General features: G+C 39.0%; 1 protein-coding gene across 2 annotated transcripts; it reads right to left on the bottom strand.

Moving 5' to 3' along the window:
- Positions 1 to 729: 729 nt before the first annotated feature.
- On the bottom strand, positions 730 to 15,897 carry MTA1-like (metastasis associated 1-like). Of its 2 annotated transcripts, XM_029298893.2 has the most exons (12): positions 14,693 to 15,897; positions 12,705 to 12,772; positions 12,387 to 12,480; positions 9,383 to 9,565; positions 7,070 to 7,315; positions 6,637 to 6,905; positions 6,333 to 6,521; positions 5,816 to 6,238; positions 5,116 to 5,710; positions 4,147 to 4,293; positions 2,785 to 3,046; positions 730 to 2,246 (listed from the first exon to the last, which is right to left on the bottom strand). In XM_029298893.2, the coding sequence occupies exons 1-12, from the start codon at positions 14,805 to 14,807 to the stop codon at positions 2,108 to 2,110; spliced, it is 2,730 nt and encodes a 909-aa protein (XP_029154726.2). In that variant the 5' UTR covers positions 14,808 to 15,897; the 3' UTR covers positions 730 to 2,107. The 2 variants fall into 2 exon arrangements, with proteins under 2 accessions (XP_029154726.2, XP_085340317.1); XM_085484191.1 differs by lacking the exon at positions 9,383 to 9,565 and having other exon boundaries at positions 14,693 to 15,896.
- Between the last annotated feature and the right edge of the window lie 130 nt (positions 15,898 to 16,027).

Here is a 16,027-nt window from a genome sequence, read left to right as displayed (position 1 = left end):
ATTGGAATTCTATTCAATTGTCAATCATTAAGTATGGCCAAAATATTTAATCATGTAAATGTTATCTCAATCTTATACACTGCCTTTAATTTTCTTTATAATATCTGATATATAATAAGATAACTTATATTTTTTTAGATTGAAAATATTCTTGATTATAAAGGGAGTTATTCAGCAAGAAACACCTAAATACAATATTATTATATGATTGACTATCAAATAAAAAACTTTTCGGACATTAGAAATTCTCTATTGAATAGCCAACTGCGTGAGATTGTAAAATAAAATTTAAAAATCATTTTACAACTTACAATATATATATAACTCGTTATTCAACAAATAATGAGTTATAATTTTTGTTACTTTTTGTTAACATTATTACGAGGCGAAGTATTGTATACATAAAATATGTACAAAATTTACATTTTTCAACATTTTTTTTATATTAAAATATAGAAAGATCGATATTTAATAATTAAAGAAATAATAATTAATCGTAACGTGTTCCGGATTTTTACTATTAATCTAATTGACAATACTACTAGTTGTATTAATTGTACTAAATACCACAATGTGCGGTAGCAATCAATTTGGAAAGAAATTTCACTTTTACAGTAGTTTTACAAAAAATGACCCGTGCAAAAATGCAACTATATGCTTATATCGATACTTTGCATGCATATATTAATTATCTGAAGCTGTAGGGAAATCATTAAGATATTCTTTCACTTATGCTTATGTTTATTTATTAATTGTTGCGACGGAAGAGAGTCATCAAACTTGAAAATTTAATAAAAATATTCACAATGAGCATTCTTTCTTGCTGTCTCCCGTACGTACTAATTCATGCTCTCTCATTCACTTTCTTATTCTCCCTCTCTTTCTCACTTACTCTTTCTCTCACACATTCACACCCACTCATACATTCGTCTGTCTCTGTTGCCTGCATGGCCGTAACATTAGCTGCTAGAAAATGCAACGGTTGGGTGATCGACTTTTAAAAAACATGATCTGATTGATGTAGGATTAGAAGTATATTCGTCCTCAGTGTCACACCGATAATTGTCACACAACCGTTGTGCTTCTGAACGCAGCCATTCATGAGCTTATCCGCAGGTATGGATCAATCTTTTTACCATTATACCAATTTTCGGTATCTGGTATACGTGTATTATGTGTATGAATGTGTACGTGTATGTGTATATGTTTCGTGTTGCTTGGCTATGCTGGTACGATGTATATGTATATATACACATTCAATTCTTAATAATTATTAATAACAACAATAATTAATACGAATAGAAAATCATTTGACGTTGAATGACTTAGTTCGCTGAATATTAAAGTCTCTTGCTGCCTCACTGACATTATATTTTGACGTTAAGAACGAAAAATTTATATCAACTTTTTTCATGTAAACTATATGTTTGAATAAAATAGCTTCTCTTTATGTCATTATTCATATTCAATGATATAAATAAAATTTGCTCTAGAGAAGCTCTAAATTTGACTCATAAAATTTATATTAGTCGATTATGTAGAGCATATGCAAATGAGATAAATATGCATTTATTAGTGCAAGATGATAAAAAAGTTTTCGATACGTTTAATCGATGTAAACATGTATATCTTTAAAATGAAGACATATAAAAGAATTTATAATTTATTTCAGACTATCATATATATATATATATATGCAAAAAGAACATATATTTCCCGCTTTTCACGTTATTATTCAATATGACTGTAGTGAGGAAACAAAAGATCTAATTCTCCAGTAGTACTTCATAAGTAATGAAGTCGTTACAGTTCAACGATGTTCTCGATTGTTAGCATGCGTGTTCGGTCAAACGAGGCCTTTTTCTCGATTTACGGCGACTTACTCCAAGCTCCAAGAAAGAAAAAATCGTGGGAGAGCTTTCGGGATTTATTTATTTCCTTTCTGTTTTTAACTAGAAATCCCTGCGCTCGGTCGGAGCTGCCGATGACAATACACGAAAAATGTAATTTCATTTTATGTAGTTTCACTCGCTCAAGATCGAAAACAGCGTCGTGTTTCGTGTGCAGCGAATCAACATATACAATATTATCCGATTGTATTACGGATTCAGTCCAAGATGACGACCGTATCTTCACCGCGCACCGTTCTTTGAAAATGAGGAGGATGCAGAGGGATCGACAATTTGCACCACGGCTTACGCGCTGCTCTTCGCAATTCCACCGAAGCCAGAGTTCTTCTAACTCGTCTGTAATTCGATTAATTGAACAAATTAATAACACATATCGAATTTCGAATGCGCGTTATTATATACATTTATGATTATTACAAATTTATCAAATTTAGGTTAAAATAATTTATATACTATATATCTTTTAGCTTTTATACATATATCTACTATATCTTCAAAATAATATTAAGTCTTAAAAATTAAAAAAATTATATTAGAAATGAAAACAAAAATATGCACTGTTCTTTTTTTTTGCACAACTTTACTTCTTTATATAATTAAACAATAATAAAATCAAACAAGTTAAAGATTATGTAATTTTTTGAATTTATATTTATTATTGATTATCTATGCACTGTATACCTGTATGTGTGTGTGTGTGTGTGTGTGTGTTTGTGTTAATCCAGAAAGTTATACATTACTCATAGCTTATCTGACTGCAAAATTTTAATTGTTTTGTGAAAGTAATTAAAAAAAATATAAATAAATAAATGTATTCTAGTTTCACTTTAATTCTTACACCAATTTGTTATGTACACTAAAACTTAATACTGACTTGATGTGCTCGTTGGCGCGAAAGTATACATCATCAGGTGCATCCATCCATGATATCACTTGTTTACGTGCATTACTTCTGGACATTGGTACACCATGGGGCAGCGTATGTGGATGAGTAGCTCTACCGTTGAGAGGTGGTGCGAGAGGAAGAACAGCGGGCGCAGCATGTTCTAGCGTGTGCTTCGGATGCAGTTGCTGCGCGTGATGAATCCTTTTCGGAGGAGGCGCACCGGGAGGAAGCCCCGCATTTAGAGCGATACCTAAAAACGGAAAAACAAAGGCTGCGTTAGATTTAAAAAGGATTAGCTTGATTTGCGAGATACCTTCGTGGTGTGTGTTAAAGTTAATATTTCGTATATCATATTAATATTTCATATATTCCTTGATATCATAACTTCAATTATTTAGACAGTAGTTTTTTTATTCTTAAGAAAACATTGAAAGGAATGCTTTTTAATGACATTGATAGCATTAAGACTAACAGCTCTGAGAGCTAGTTACAAGGCTAAGCAGACAACAGTTTGAAAATTGCTTTGAAGAATGGAAAAGACGCTATCATCAGTGTGGAATTTTCCAAAAGAAAACTACTTTGAAAAGGATTACAGTGATAATCCATAATAAATCAATATATAGCAATTGTACCGTGATAAGTTTGTAAATTTTATTGTCAGATCATGTATGATTCATGTATGGTCAAAATCCCATCCATGTATAATATAATAATCTACGGAAACAACCACTTATAGCTAATATCTAGATAAAGAAATAGTTATTTTGAAAAATTTAATAATACATATGCAATGCACCTGTTAAGATGCATATAAAATTTCTCTTTCTTCGATAGTATTTATAAAATTTAGCATAAGTAAAAAGAAAAAACATAAAGACAGGAAATTGCCCTTTCATCTGAGAATATTAATCCTTATTGTTGTTACCTGCCGACTGATTACCTGTTTTTCAAATCTTTATAAAAGTATTTTTTATAATAAAACACAAACATATAATGTTACAACGATAAATTTAATTTTTAATTAATGAATGTTAATCGCTTCTCTTATGAATGAAAGATTGAAAGAATTATTATATTTTCATAGTAGAGCAAAATTATTACAATATTTTGCAATTATTCGTTAGTCTTGAATATTGTCAAATTAATTGCCAAATATTCTCAAAAAGCACATATATTACATCTTATCGCGATTTTCATAACAAAATCATCAATGTCACACTAAATTTCAATTTTATCTTCATCCCAATCCACATCCGAGTAGAAACCGATAAACAGAAACAAAATTCAGTTCACTATGAACTCGGAATTGTACGACCTAATGGATAGCGTGAATCAGATTGGATAACTTACCATCAGAGCCATTGATTTCGTCAAAGGCTCTTGGACGCTTCAAGATATTCTGCTGGGTGGACATGACCGGTTGCGGTTGAGGTGGTGTCAACGTGACCCTATCCACTTCAGGTTTATTCGGCACTCTCTCGTATAAAAGACTGCCGTCTATACAATATTAAGTTTCTTATAAAACAATGTATGTAATATTAGGTCATACAAATTGAAACGAGCCAAAGGACAGAGCAAAATGCTGTATAGGTTGTTTATTGCAGAATCTTTGACGCGAAACAGACTCGATAGAATTACAATCATATGTCGAGAATAGCAAGACGTCATGCTAATATACAAACAGTCCAGATAGTCAGAATGAAATTAACGTTAAACAACGAGCAGTGAATTCGTTAATTTGTAGAATCGCAAAAGATGTGAGGAATATACAAATTCATTGCTACACGAGTATAAAGTGTAAGAAAGCTGCATGTCTTTATTACGCGTCAAAAACTGGAGTAAGCGAAGAGAAGCGATTAACGTTAACATTAAAACATTCAGCGTTTGTCGATTTTATTCTGATTGTTTGAACGGTATAATGCGACTGTCATGTGATCATAATTTTACCAGAGTGTCGTATAACACTACAGTAGTATCATGTTTGTTTGGCATCAAAGCACAATGAACCTATTCAGCATTTTCCTATGTTTTTTGGCTCATTTTTTATGACCTAATATAAAGAACCATCTACATAATTTGAAGCACATCCCGTAAAATCTCTATTCCGTAACATTTTATATATATATAAAATTTGCAATAATTTTCAAGATATTTGCATGCATTCTTTAAAATAAAACATTCTTTGTGTGAGTTATGCGTACATATATAAACTATCATTATTATCATTTATTATATATTGATTATTATTATAAACTAATGATTATTATTTGTTGCATGATATGTGATTATTATATGTAAATATAAACTATTATTACTTACCAGGTGCCTTTGGCGGACGTGGAAACGAAACCCGGTCGGGTTGTTTGCGTTGTGACGGGGTGGTTAGCGCCAGCCAATCCCAGTCGCCGGGCTGTCGCGGTGCAGGATGATCGCCTAAACGCGAAGCGATGTCGGTCACACGTGGACGCGGTCGCGGTCGTACGGCGCGCGCCAGGATACGAAGTTCCGCGGGACTCTTGGAAGCTAGCTGAACGCATAAGTGCCGCAACGACGTTGTGTTGACCGGTTGATGCGGCGCTCGCGCGGCATGACGCGTTCGCAGTTGCGCGGGGCAGAGTCGGCGTGCGGCGCGAGCCAGTAGGGAGGTGCGCAGGTAGAAAGCGGATCGTGTCTTCATAACTGGTCGCGGTGATCCGCTTCCACCGCCACCGCTTCCGGCGGCTCCACGCAGATCCACTCCATGCGCACTCGTGTAATGACGGCTCAAGTGAGCCTTCAATTTAAACTCTTTGCCGCAAGTGGGAACGTTACATCGATGCGGCCTATGCGCGCCACCCATTCCCTTGCTCTCCTCGTCCGATCCGGCGCCGGCACGTTTTCTCTCAAGATCGACATCGTCGATGCGCGATGGCACCTGTAGTTCGTGATAATAAAATAGAAATGTGAAATATACTCGTATACTAGTATTATTATCAAAAACGAGATGTTAGAAGCAACAGAAGAGTACGCCTTATATAACCTTAAGTCCTCCGTATTTCTTCCAGTACGTCCAACAAGACTGACAGAGACGATACTGCATATGAGACGGTCCCCATGCATACCATTGCGAACTCTGCACGCTTTGACAGCCTTCGCATGGTTTTCCACCGACTCCGACCATAAGTATTCCAGAATTGTCGGTCACCATGCTACCGTTACTGTTACCATTCAGAATGCTGGTTGGTTTTCCGTTACTATTGCTGTTGCTATTGCCCAGAGGTACAATTGTGGCCGTAGAAGGTGCAGTAGTCGATGCGGGGGTCTTATTGTAATTTGGTATGTAAACTTGTTTCAGCTTACTCTCCGCTTCTACGGCCTTCACTCTTTTCTGTTGAACATATCGATCCGTCGTTTTCCACATGTAATAATACTCGATTACATTCTTCAGTGTTTTCCATGGTAACTGAAGAAAACATAGGGAGAAACATATTAGTAAACTCGTTCGAATACAGTGTTAGATTCTTATTCATCCGTAATTGCATTAATTGTATACTTACAAAGTCCGTTCGTATATCAACAAAGTCCTTCCCATATTTATCGAGCGCTTCTTCGAACAAATTTGCCTCAGACGCGCTCCATTCTTCCATCTCGTCCCGACATAGCACCGGACCAGTACTAGGTACTAATGATGCTAAGGCATTAGATAAATCATAGCCGTGCATATGTAGAGTATCCATCGCGTGAAACTGTAATAATGCAATTCGCAAAACTTAATGAAATTTGAAACGGAAGAAATTAATTTTTTACACTTTCAGAGATAATACATGAATACGTCTTGAAAAATAGAGTGTAAATTCTTACCAAAGTAATATCTCTAGATGCAGCAGCTGCAGACATGTGCAAAGAAGGTTGCTTGATCGAAGACGAACAGTCCAAGGCTCTTGCAAAGGTGCCTACTGATCTACTAATAACTAGGAATTGGTCAATTTGACGATCCGTCAAATTGTGTCTCGGAGTCCAAACTAGGGTCTCTAGATCTTGCAACTTACGAGAATCCGCTTCCTTCTCTGCGGCCGACAACACCGCCGGTATATCTATCGCCTGATATCTACTTCCTACCCTAATTTCACCTATAACAGACATATAATTTAATTTAATTAATTTTCCAGCTATTTGCAGTGTATAATGCAGCGTATATAATAATTACACATAATACATTACTAATAGAAAGAAAAAAAAATTAATTAAATATATTTAATTTAATACCTATATACAAACTGACATGTTGATTTACCTTTGTCAGCAAGCAAAGTACGCTGAGCAGGATCGAATACTAAACAGTAAAAAAATGAATCCTCCTTGTTCAGATAGCTTAACAAAGATTCGGTTTCGTTCAGTAATGTTACGCAGCATTTGCCCCGAATGTGCGTAGCAGGCATGGTCTCCACTTGTCGCGATAAAAACAATTCTCTGTGTTTCATTTGGTGACGTTGCTTAGAACTTAATTCCGTTACTCCACCAGGAACATTTTCTTCCATCCCTATACATAATGAAAAATCGAAATAATATTTGTGCCAATCGATACTACTACGAAATGAGATATATCTATTGTACGAATCGACAAAAGAGTTCAAGTTACAAAAATAATATATTAATAATAATAAAAAAGATTGAAAACATTCCATATTTATGCAAATAATTTTAAAACTTGCATAAACGTTTCTTTTTCTGATAATAGATAGAAAACTACATAGAAATGATATATAGAAAACAGAGTTTGGCTTTCTTGGTTAAAAAAATTAATTGTTAACAAAAAAATACAGAGAAAGAGATACATGATAATGGCGAGAGAGATATACCGTATCGTACATAAGTATGTATAATGAATAAACACACGAACAGAATGCACTTGAATTTTCATATTTAAATATCCATAAAGTTATCGTCATTTTTTCGCTTTTCTACTAATTGTTATGTTATTTATAATAAAATTAGTATCAAGTTAAAAAAAAAAAAAATTAATTTCTCGCAATATATTTTCGCAATATTCTTTCTTCGGTAAATCGAAAGAATCCTAAGGGGTTACAATAGGTTTGTTTTCTGTTCCTGCACTAATGGAACTAGTGCACACTGGTGCAATAAATTAGAATGAGACAAGTATATTTTGTCTCACTCTAACTAGTAGTTTATTAGTGCAGGAACAGAAAACAAATCCATTATCTTTTCTGATTTTTTACTCTCGTCTGATTATATTTTGCTCTAAGTTAAAGTAATGAAGTAAATGAATAGGGCAGAATCAATCAAAACTCGAGCAGAGTGCTAAATAAAAAAAGGAAAGATCAGCAAGAGAGCGGGCAAACATAAAATCAAATGAAGAGTGGTATATATAATATGCAAGACAAAATAATATAATAATCTGCAACGGAAAAGCGATTATAACTATCGATAGAAAGTTACGTCATTTAGAGAAGCCTCAGATTACTAAAGTGTCATCGTATGCGATGCGGCGGGATTTTTTTTTTTTTAATTTGTGTAAATGACAAGTGAATGACGATGAAGGTATATGTCGGGTTGATTCTACTTGGCTCGATGATAAATAAGAGAAGATCAAATATATAAATTTAAAACTGGCCAACAGATAAGGTCAAGAATGCTGACAAATAAGATATATTTATGAGAATCTATATATTATACGAAAAAAAAAAAAGAAAAAACACGATAATATAGATGGATAAGGTATTTTGTATGACATTTGCGAGTGAATATGAATAATGAGAATGACTTGTACATGTATGGGCACTTTTGTGACAAAATCACCGAACCCCAAGTCGATTAATCTTGAAAAAGAAAAAGGAGTTCGGTTATGCCCAATTTACTGTCTCTTTGGCCTTACAGTGAAGTTGCCTTAACTCGCGGTATACACCAAGATTACAAAGAATTTTCTGACAAATCCCGCCGCTATGATCAGTTGCCTTGTATCGTCACTGGCTTCTATACAAGATTAATGAGATAATCAAAAGATGCAAGCCGTATGCCGTTTATCGACGAATCTATGCCTCTGCATTACTAAACGCATTTATTTATATTTATATACTCTGCGAATAAAATATATAGTTTTAATTTTACTAATAAAATTAGAGTTTAAATCCTCTTACAATATTATATATTTATAATATATATATATTTACATTTATTTATAACTGTAATTATATAAATACAGTTCATATATATATATATATATATATATAACTGTACTTGGAAAACTATTTAAAAAATCAATATTGTGTTAATCGAGATTAAAAAATATAAAGTAAATGAGCAAAGTATTTTTACTCAGTATTGATTACTTTAATATTGAAATATGAGAAGAATAATAAAATTATAGCCGTAAGTTAATAATATATCATTCGATAAAGAATATAGAAAAATTAATCGTTTCGTATAATTAAATTCCTACATTATATGTATATATAAAATGTACAAATTGAATCTATGCAAGCCTAATAATTGTTCGCAATCATCACAAAATGTTGGACAAATAATTTTGCGGATATAGATTAAGATTCATCGGTAATGGTCATCTTTTGATCAGTCTGCTCTCACTCACCATGGGGCTCTTGGGCCTCCGATAATGGGGCCTTCAGCCAGCCCCCTTTCCCGCCCCCTTTGATCATCACTTTGGGCCCAATCCCATCTTTACTAGTCATTTCCTTAGTAGTGTCAGGGTTCTCGAGTTTCTGATTCTGCGTGCTCGCAGGGGATTCCGACCTCTGCTGCTCCGCGCTCGCCACTGGAATTTTCATTACAAGAAACCCACTTCTAACGTATCTCTCGTTTTCTAATCTTCTACACGATAGAACGCTTCAAGATATATGTGTATGTATACTGAACACACTAACCGCTATACCGCTATTTTACACTCCATATCACGAGAGAATCGTTCATCTCTTTACGCGCTCGCGTCTCTTCATCCTTATTAACTTACGTATCACTTATACATTACACCCAAAAGCGTTTCACGACTACAGTTTGCTACTCGGGGGACAAAAAATTCGATCCCTCTTTCAATCGAGTGCGATTGCGAGGAATATTATCATCCCGGATTGGACTCATAATTCTCATTATCGCCGCACACCCGCGTTACTATTTACCCATTCATGGTTCCGCGTCGTATATTTTCGCATTCGCGACATATCAGATCAATACCTCACCGCACCGTTGACCGTTACTCCGCGAGAGTAGTGGATCAAAATACCCGGCATCGATTATTCATTTCGCATTTCAGACGTGCGTAATACGACCAAGTAATGCTCTCTGTGTGTGTGTGTGTGTGTGTGTGTGTGTGTGTGTGTGTGTGTGTAATTATATAGCGCGCGAATTTCGGGGCCCGAGGCTCTTTCTCTTTCCATTACGTTTCTCATCGTCCTTACACGCGTGTACGTATAAAATAAAATGTGAAAATCATCCCCAGCGCTCCGAGTTTTCGTACCCTCCCTCCCCCTCCCTCTGGGGGGGGGAGGAGGGGGGCACCGGTCGATCGGGCAAAGGGTCGACGCGCGTAAACGAGGTAAAAATTATTATTATATACACGTCGGTCGAACTTTCGGCCGATGTCTAATTAGCCGCGAATTTTTTTCTTCTCTCTCTCTCTTCCTTTTTTTTCCTTGCAACGCGCGTGGAAAGAAAAAAAAAAAAAACCTCGATATAGCGTCGGCGAGAGTATGGAGACTAAAACCAATTTCTCTGTATAAAGCAGCCCTTTTTCTTTGACCCTTCCCACCCCACCCCACCCCCACTCTCGATTCCCGTTTGTAATCGCACCACGGGCACACCCGGGTGTGCATGGTGTATCGACTTCCGCGAAAGACAAAGGAGAAGCGTATATTCTTTTTTTTTTTTCGCGAAAATTCGAGGTATACCCGGAGTGCGAGAGAGAAAATACGGCGGAAGGGAGAAACCCAATTCGGAGCAAATACCGCCGGACGGACGCATATACATGGACGACGAGCCGTTACATATATACACGAATAAGACACAGGCAAAGAGAGAGAGAGAGACATACACATATACATGGCGCGCGAAAGACGAGGGGAAGGGAGAAGCGGAACGGGGGGGGCTTCGGCAAGGGGGACGAACTGGGAGAGTGGTAGCGAATGCTTAAAACGAAGATGGCTAGTAGGGCCCACCATTTTCGCCCGGGCACACACGTACACATACATACACGTGCGTCTGTGTGAGAAATACACGTAACATATACCCAAGCAACCCCTGCGTCAGCCATCCATTTAGTTGAGGGTGGTGGGTGGGTGGGTCGGGGGTGGGTGTGCAGGGGGGCAAAGAGGGGGGTCGAGGGAGGGACACAGGGGGAAGAGAGGGCCGGGAGGTAGATGGAGATGGAGGAGGATGAAGAGGTGGAAAAGGGGGACCTAGCGGGTGCACCAGCGTCCCCCTCGTCTACCACCCCCTCCCCCTGCCCCCTTCCCCCCCCCCAGGCAGATCGATACAACCCCCGTCTCTCACAACCCGCCCAACCACCCCCGCAACTTTACTTATTATACATTCCCACCCCAAATCCCCGCGTCTCATTATCTTTGTCATTGCGAAGGAAAAATCGAGAAAGCCCGGAATAACGTGTAACTGTACATATAACGCCGTATATATAACAGAGCGAAACAGAAATATGCGCGTGCGTGTGTCTTTCTCTCTCTCTCTCTCATTTTCGCTCCTTTCGGAGAATGTATCGATGTCCGGCGAAGACGTAAACGGATCGTGTTACGGCCTAAAAATCGACGACGCGTGGGAAAGCGTTTCTAGAAGAAATCGATCCGATCGATTCCAGAAATCGATTTTCGACACGTTTGTAGATATTTTATATTTACGAGGGTCGTCTCTCTCTCGGCAAGTGACCTAAGATACGTGATTGCGGTCGTGTTGTTTACACGATGACGATTACAAAGGATAGTTGTAACGTCACGCGACTCTTCCCTCTCTCTCGTCGATAATGATCGCCAAAGATTGATAAGTGTCTGGAAATTGCGACCGCAGAATCTTCCGAGATGAAATTCGAATGTGCTCGCGCGGGATGAATTTTCCTCACCTATATGAACGGTTATCGATTTGCCGTACTGTCGGCGACGGTTAAAACCAACTCGTCTTTTACCCTTATGTACTCTACGATAATTCCGAGTCTCGCTCGCATACGTGGAGAACGAATTTTTCGAGATTTTGGATCATATCGCGAAAGCGTTCCACCAGCGTTAGACGAGGAAAGATATACATTTTTACACCTTTTCTCGCGTTACGCTTATTTGAAAAAAAGACGATCTTCGAGTGTTAAATGTTAGTATAGAGTGTTAGTTGATATTATAATATTTAAGATCATAGAATGTGCTCAGAATAGAGATGTTCGAGAAGAAATTTGTTTCTACATCTATACTATTCTAAAACAGGGAAGCGTTTATCTTCTTCGCGCGAGAGAAAAACGTGTATAAAGCGATGGACAAACAATTCGAACAATTCTACTCTCTGACGACGAAGACTCTAACGCGCGATCCTCCCATATATTTGCAAATATTTACGATAACGCGTAGTCGTAAACGTGTGCTACTTACATTGATGTTTGTCCGCGAGCATAACTAAGGTAGAAGGCAAATCCCTCCGCCTGAAGAAGCACATGACTTTTGCTTCCACATTTCCATTTGCGGTCTGCAAAAACAGGAAGTTGATGTAAAGAGATATCAAAGTTACGAAGAATATGTGTTTTTTTCCTTATCTATCGTAACGAACGCATATTTTACGTATTAATATTAATTTATATACGAGACGACTCAAATTTATATAAAAAAAATATATATATATATGTTGTGTAATAAAATATGTAATAAATGATTACAGGAATAATGAAATGCGAAGGTGCTTGTAAGTCTTACCTTATTTAATTCTTCTATCCTTCTAATCTGGTATGGTGCTGAGGTGGAAGTCTCGAAATACACATAATCTAAAAATTAGAAACCAATTAATGATCTTGTTGCACGAGAATTATATAATATAATCGAGAATTCGCACGATCCTTCTCTCCTTGGATATATTTAATTATCTTATAAGGATCTCTGAGAATAAATTTCTTTTTCTTTCCGTAAAATTTCCGTTATAAATATACAACGATGTCCCAAAATTATCCGATGTCCTTGCAATAATAGATTCTTTATATTCGACTTTTTCTTAATAGAAATGTCGAGACGCCAATAATTTTCGAGTCACGAGCAATTTAAAAGTTTTACGAATCAAGGCTTCTTGCAAATTAAACTTCGAGAAGCCAAATAGATGACAAAAAACTACATTTTTTGTTAATTGCGGGTGATTAAATGCAAGTTTATTTTTTAAAAAATTAATATTAAATCAGAAATAAGTCTAAGTATAAACGATACAAAGCGTAACACGAAGCATGACACACAATATAAACGGAAACAAATATAAACGCACACACACGCACACAACTTTTAACAATGTGCATTTTTACGAAAATTTTTATTCCCGCTTTAAACAAACTTTCCGAAATTTTTTTCTTTTTGTCTCTTCAATTTCTAAAAAGATTACTCGGTGAAAACACTTTGAAAAAATTATCGATACATATAGTGTATGTATATATACTTAAATTGTAATTAGCATAATTAAGAATGTTCGTATTTAACGAAATTTTGGATTTCTGCTTTTAATACGTTTCCAAAAATTTCTTATCGTCTTCTAAATTTCGAGATCACGATGTATTTTTTATTGAAAAAATTACTGATTATTTATATATATATATATATAATGTGAAAAATTGCAATATATCAATAATTCTTCAGTGATATTTTCCATAAAAGAATTTCTGAAGAAGCTATTGTTCGAAAAAAGGTTTCCAACGTGTGTTTTACATCAATAATTCTTCAGTGATATTTTCCATAAAAGAATTGCTGAAGAAGCCTATTGTTCGAAAAATGTTTTTTTCACCTAAATGACCATCGAGCAAAAATGTGAACAAAAGGTGAGAAAATAAAAAAAAAGAAGCATTTTCCTCGAATTTATTTCCTCAGAGGGGGGGCTACAAAAAGAAAGGATTCCCGCGAAGAATCTTCGCAAAAGATTTAAGATAAATGATTTCCGTTAGGAGGCGTGCACATGCGTTTGACAATAGCGGAAGGTCGAAAAGGTACGAGAATATTGAAAAACGCGGGCAGAGCCGGAGCATTCGGTTCTCTATTGTGAAAAGAAAACCGTTGGAAGGTGGCACATGGCATCTCATGCAAATAAATATACACCGATATATACGACGCCGAATAGAGGGAGAGACGCGAATTCTAACACGGAGTATCGCTCGGGATCCAATTTTGATCCGCGCGAGATTTGTCGCGCAAGAAATTAGCGTGACCTGGACGTGAGAGAGAGAGGACGGGTGTGCGGGTGTACGGGAGGGGTAGGGGGAGGATAGAGAAGAGAGAAGAGGAAGAATGGAGGAGTCGGGCGGGAAAAGGGGGAGGAAAAGCCGAAGCGCGTAGGTAGGTAGGTATAGGACGTTAACGGGGGGGGTTGGGGGGAGGGAGGGGGAGCACAGGGGGAGAAACGGACAGGGCGGCAGGGGGAGCGGAGGGGGACGAGGGGGAGTGGAGGGTACGAGGGAGATCCAGATGAAGAGTGGAAAGAAGAGAGGGAGCGCGCGGGGGGACAGAGGGGGGGGGGGGCGAGAGCGGCGGAATCAAAAAGAGGGGGAAGAACGCGCCGCGCGGAGGGTACAGGGGACGCCATTGCGATGCCATTTGCAAACATTAATTTCTCGGAGTTAATTAAACCGCCGCTGTCTCTCTCTCTCCCTCTCTCTCGAACGATTCGCGGGGAAGCGTCGTTCGGCAAAGCGGAATGCAATGCGGTTTTACTTTACCTCCCACCCGGTACATGTTGGCCGTCATGTTGCTGGCGTCCTGCGTGGACCCGAGAGCGAAATTGGCGTTCTCGTGGTTACCGTGGCCCTCGTGGTATTCGGCCGGCATCGGCATCAAGGCTTCTCGTCCTCCGCAACGTGTTACAATTTCACGATCTGTGCCGCCGATCGGCGACACTCTATCTCGCTCCAGCTAGCTATCTGTCTCTCGCGCTATCTCTCTTTCTCCCGACACAGTCCCGCAACACGCTGGCTCCTCTCGTCGCTTGCGGATAGTCAACACCTCGCGGCGTAATCACTCCATCGTGTTTATTTGTCCATTGTTGAATTTAAAGCTATTTAACTTTCACTACGTCCTATATATCTCGTCGCCTCTGCGTCCTATGCCCGTCTGTGGTGCTGTCCCTCGAAGGTTTTCTATTTGCCCCAGTCCTTCTCTCTCTTTCTCTCTCTCTCTCTTTGTCTCTTCCCTTCGCCCGTCCCCCCCCCCACCCTCTAGTGTGGTGTCCCTTCGAAGAGGATACCCCAGCACGGCTGTTGCCGATCGTGTGTACGATACACACACTCGGGTGTGTATATATATATATATATATATACACCGTTTTCACAACCGTTCACAGTCCGAGTTTACGATCCGAATCTCCCGATGTGCGAGCGACGTGTGTTGCGGCGAGAAAGCGGCGCGCGACGCGCACCGGAAGTGCGAAAAAAAATTCCAACGTACGTACTCGTGCGCGCGTACAGAACGCCGTAGAACAGGTGACGATCGTCACCGCGGGCCACTCGCACCCCCCCGTTGCACCCCCCTGCAATCGCGGAGCCCCCTTTAATTCGCGATCAGCGAGCGACCGCTGCCTCCGTTCGTCAGGGAGCCAACACGGCCCGCCATTTTCGTTTCGGCGAGCCGCTAAGCACGCACGACCGGACAAGGCCCCCCCCTCCGCCCCCCCCAAGACTCCTCGCGAGGGTCCTCGCCGATTTCGCGGCGGAATTCTCTCCACTCGCGCGAAACGCACTTGTCTCTCGGCGCACTTCACCACTCGGCGATCGAACGATCGATTCCGTTTCTCTCGCTCTTCAACCGTGCTTGTCCACGTCGTCGCGATCGAGAGAGCGCGAGATCGCCCGCCTCTCTTCCCGCTCTCGCGCCTGTGCGACTCGTCGCGGAGAAGCCAACGCACTCACGAACCTCGATCGCGGAGAGACAACGAGGTGGAGAAGCGTAAACTCGACGCGAGCGCCGCCACCGGAATCCCGGCGAGTGCGCGCCGTGACTAGAGAGGCGACGCGGTGCCGCGCCCCGGTTCCCGTTTCCATCAACTTTTCATACGTTTT

This window comes from Nylanderia fulva, unplaced genomic scaffold (assembly GCF_048542155.1).
Source record: "Nylanderia fulva isolate GAGA-0341 unplaced genomic scaffold, ASM4854215v1 Scaffold3, whole genome shotgun sequence".
Taxonomy (NCBI): domain Eukaryota; kingdom Metazoa; phylum Arthropoda; class Insecta; order Hymenoptera; family Formicidae; genus Nylanderia; species Nylanderia fulva.
This window is presented reverse-complemented; position numbering and strand designations above follow the sequence as displayed.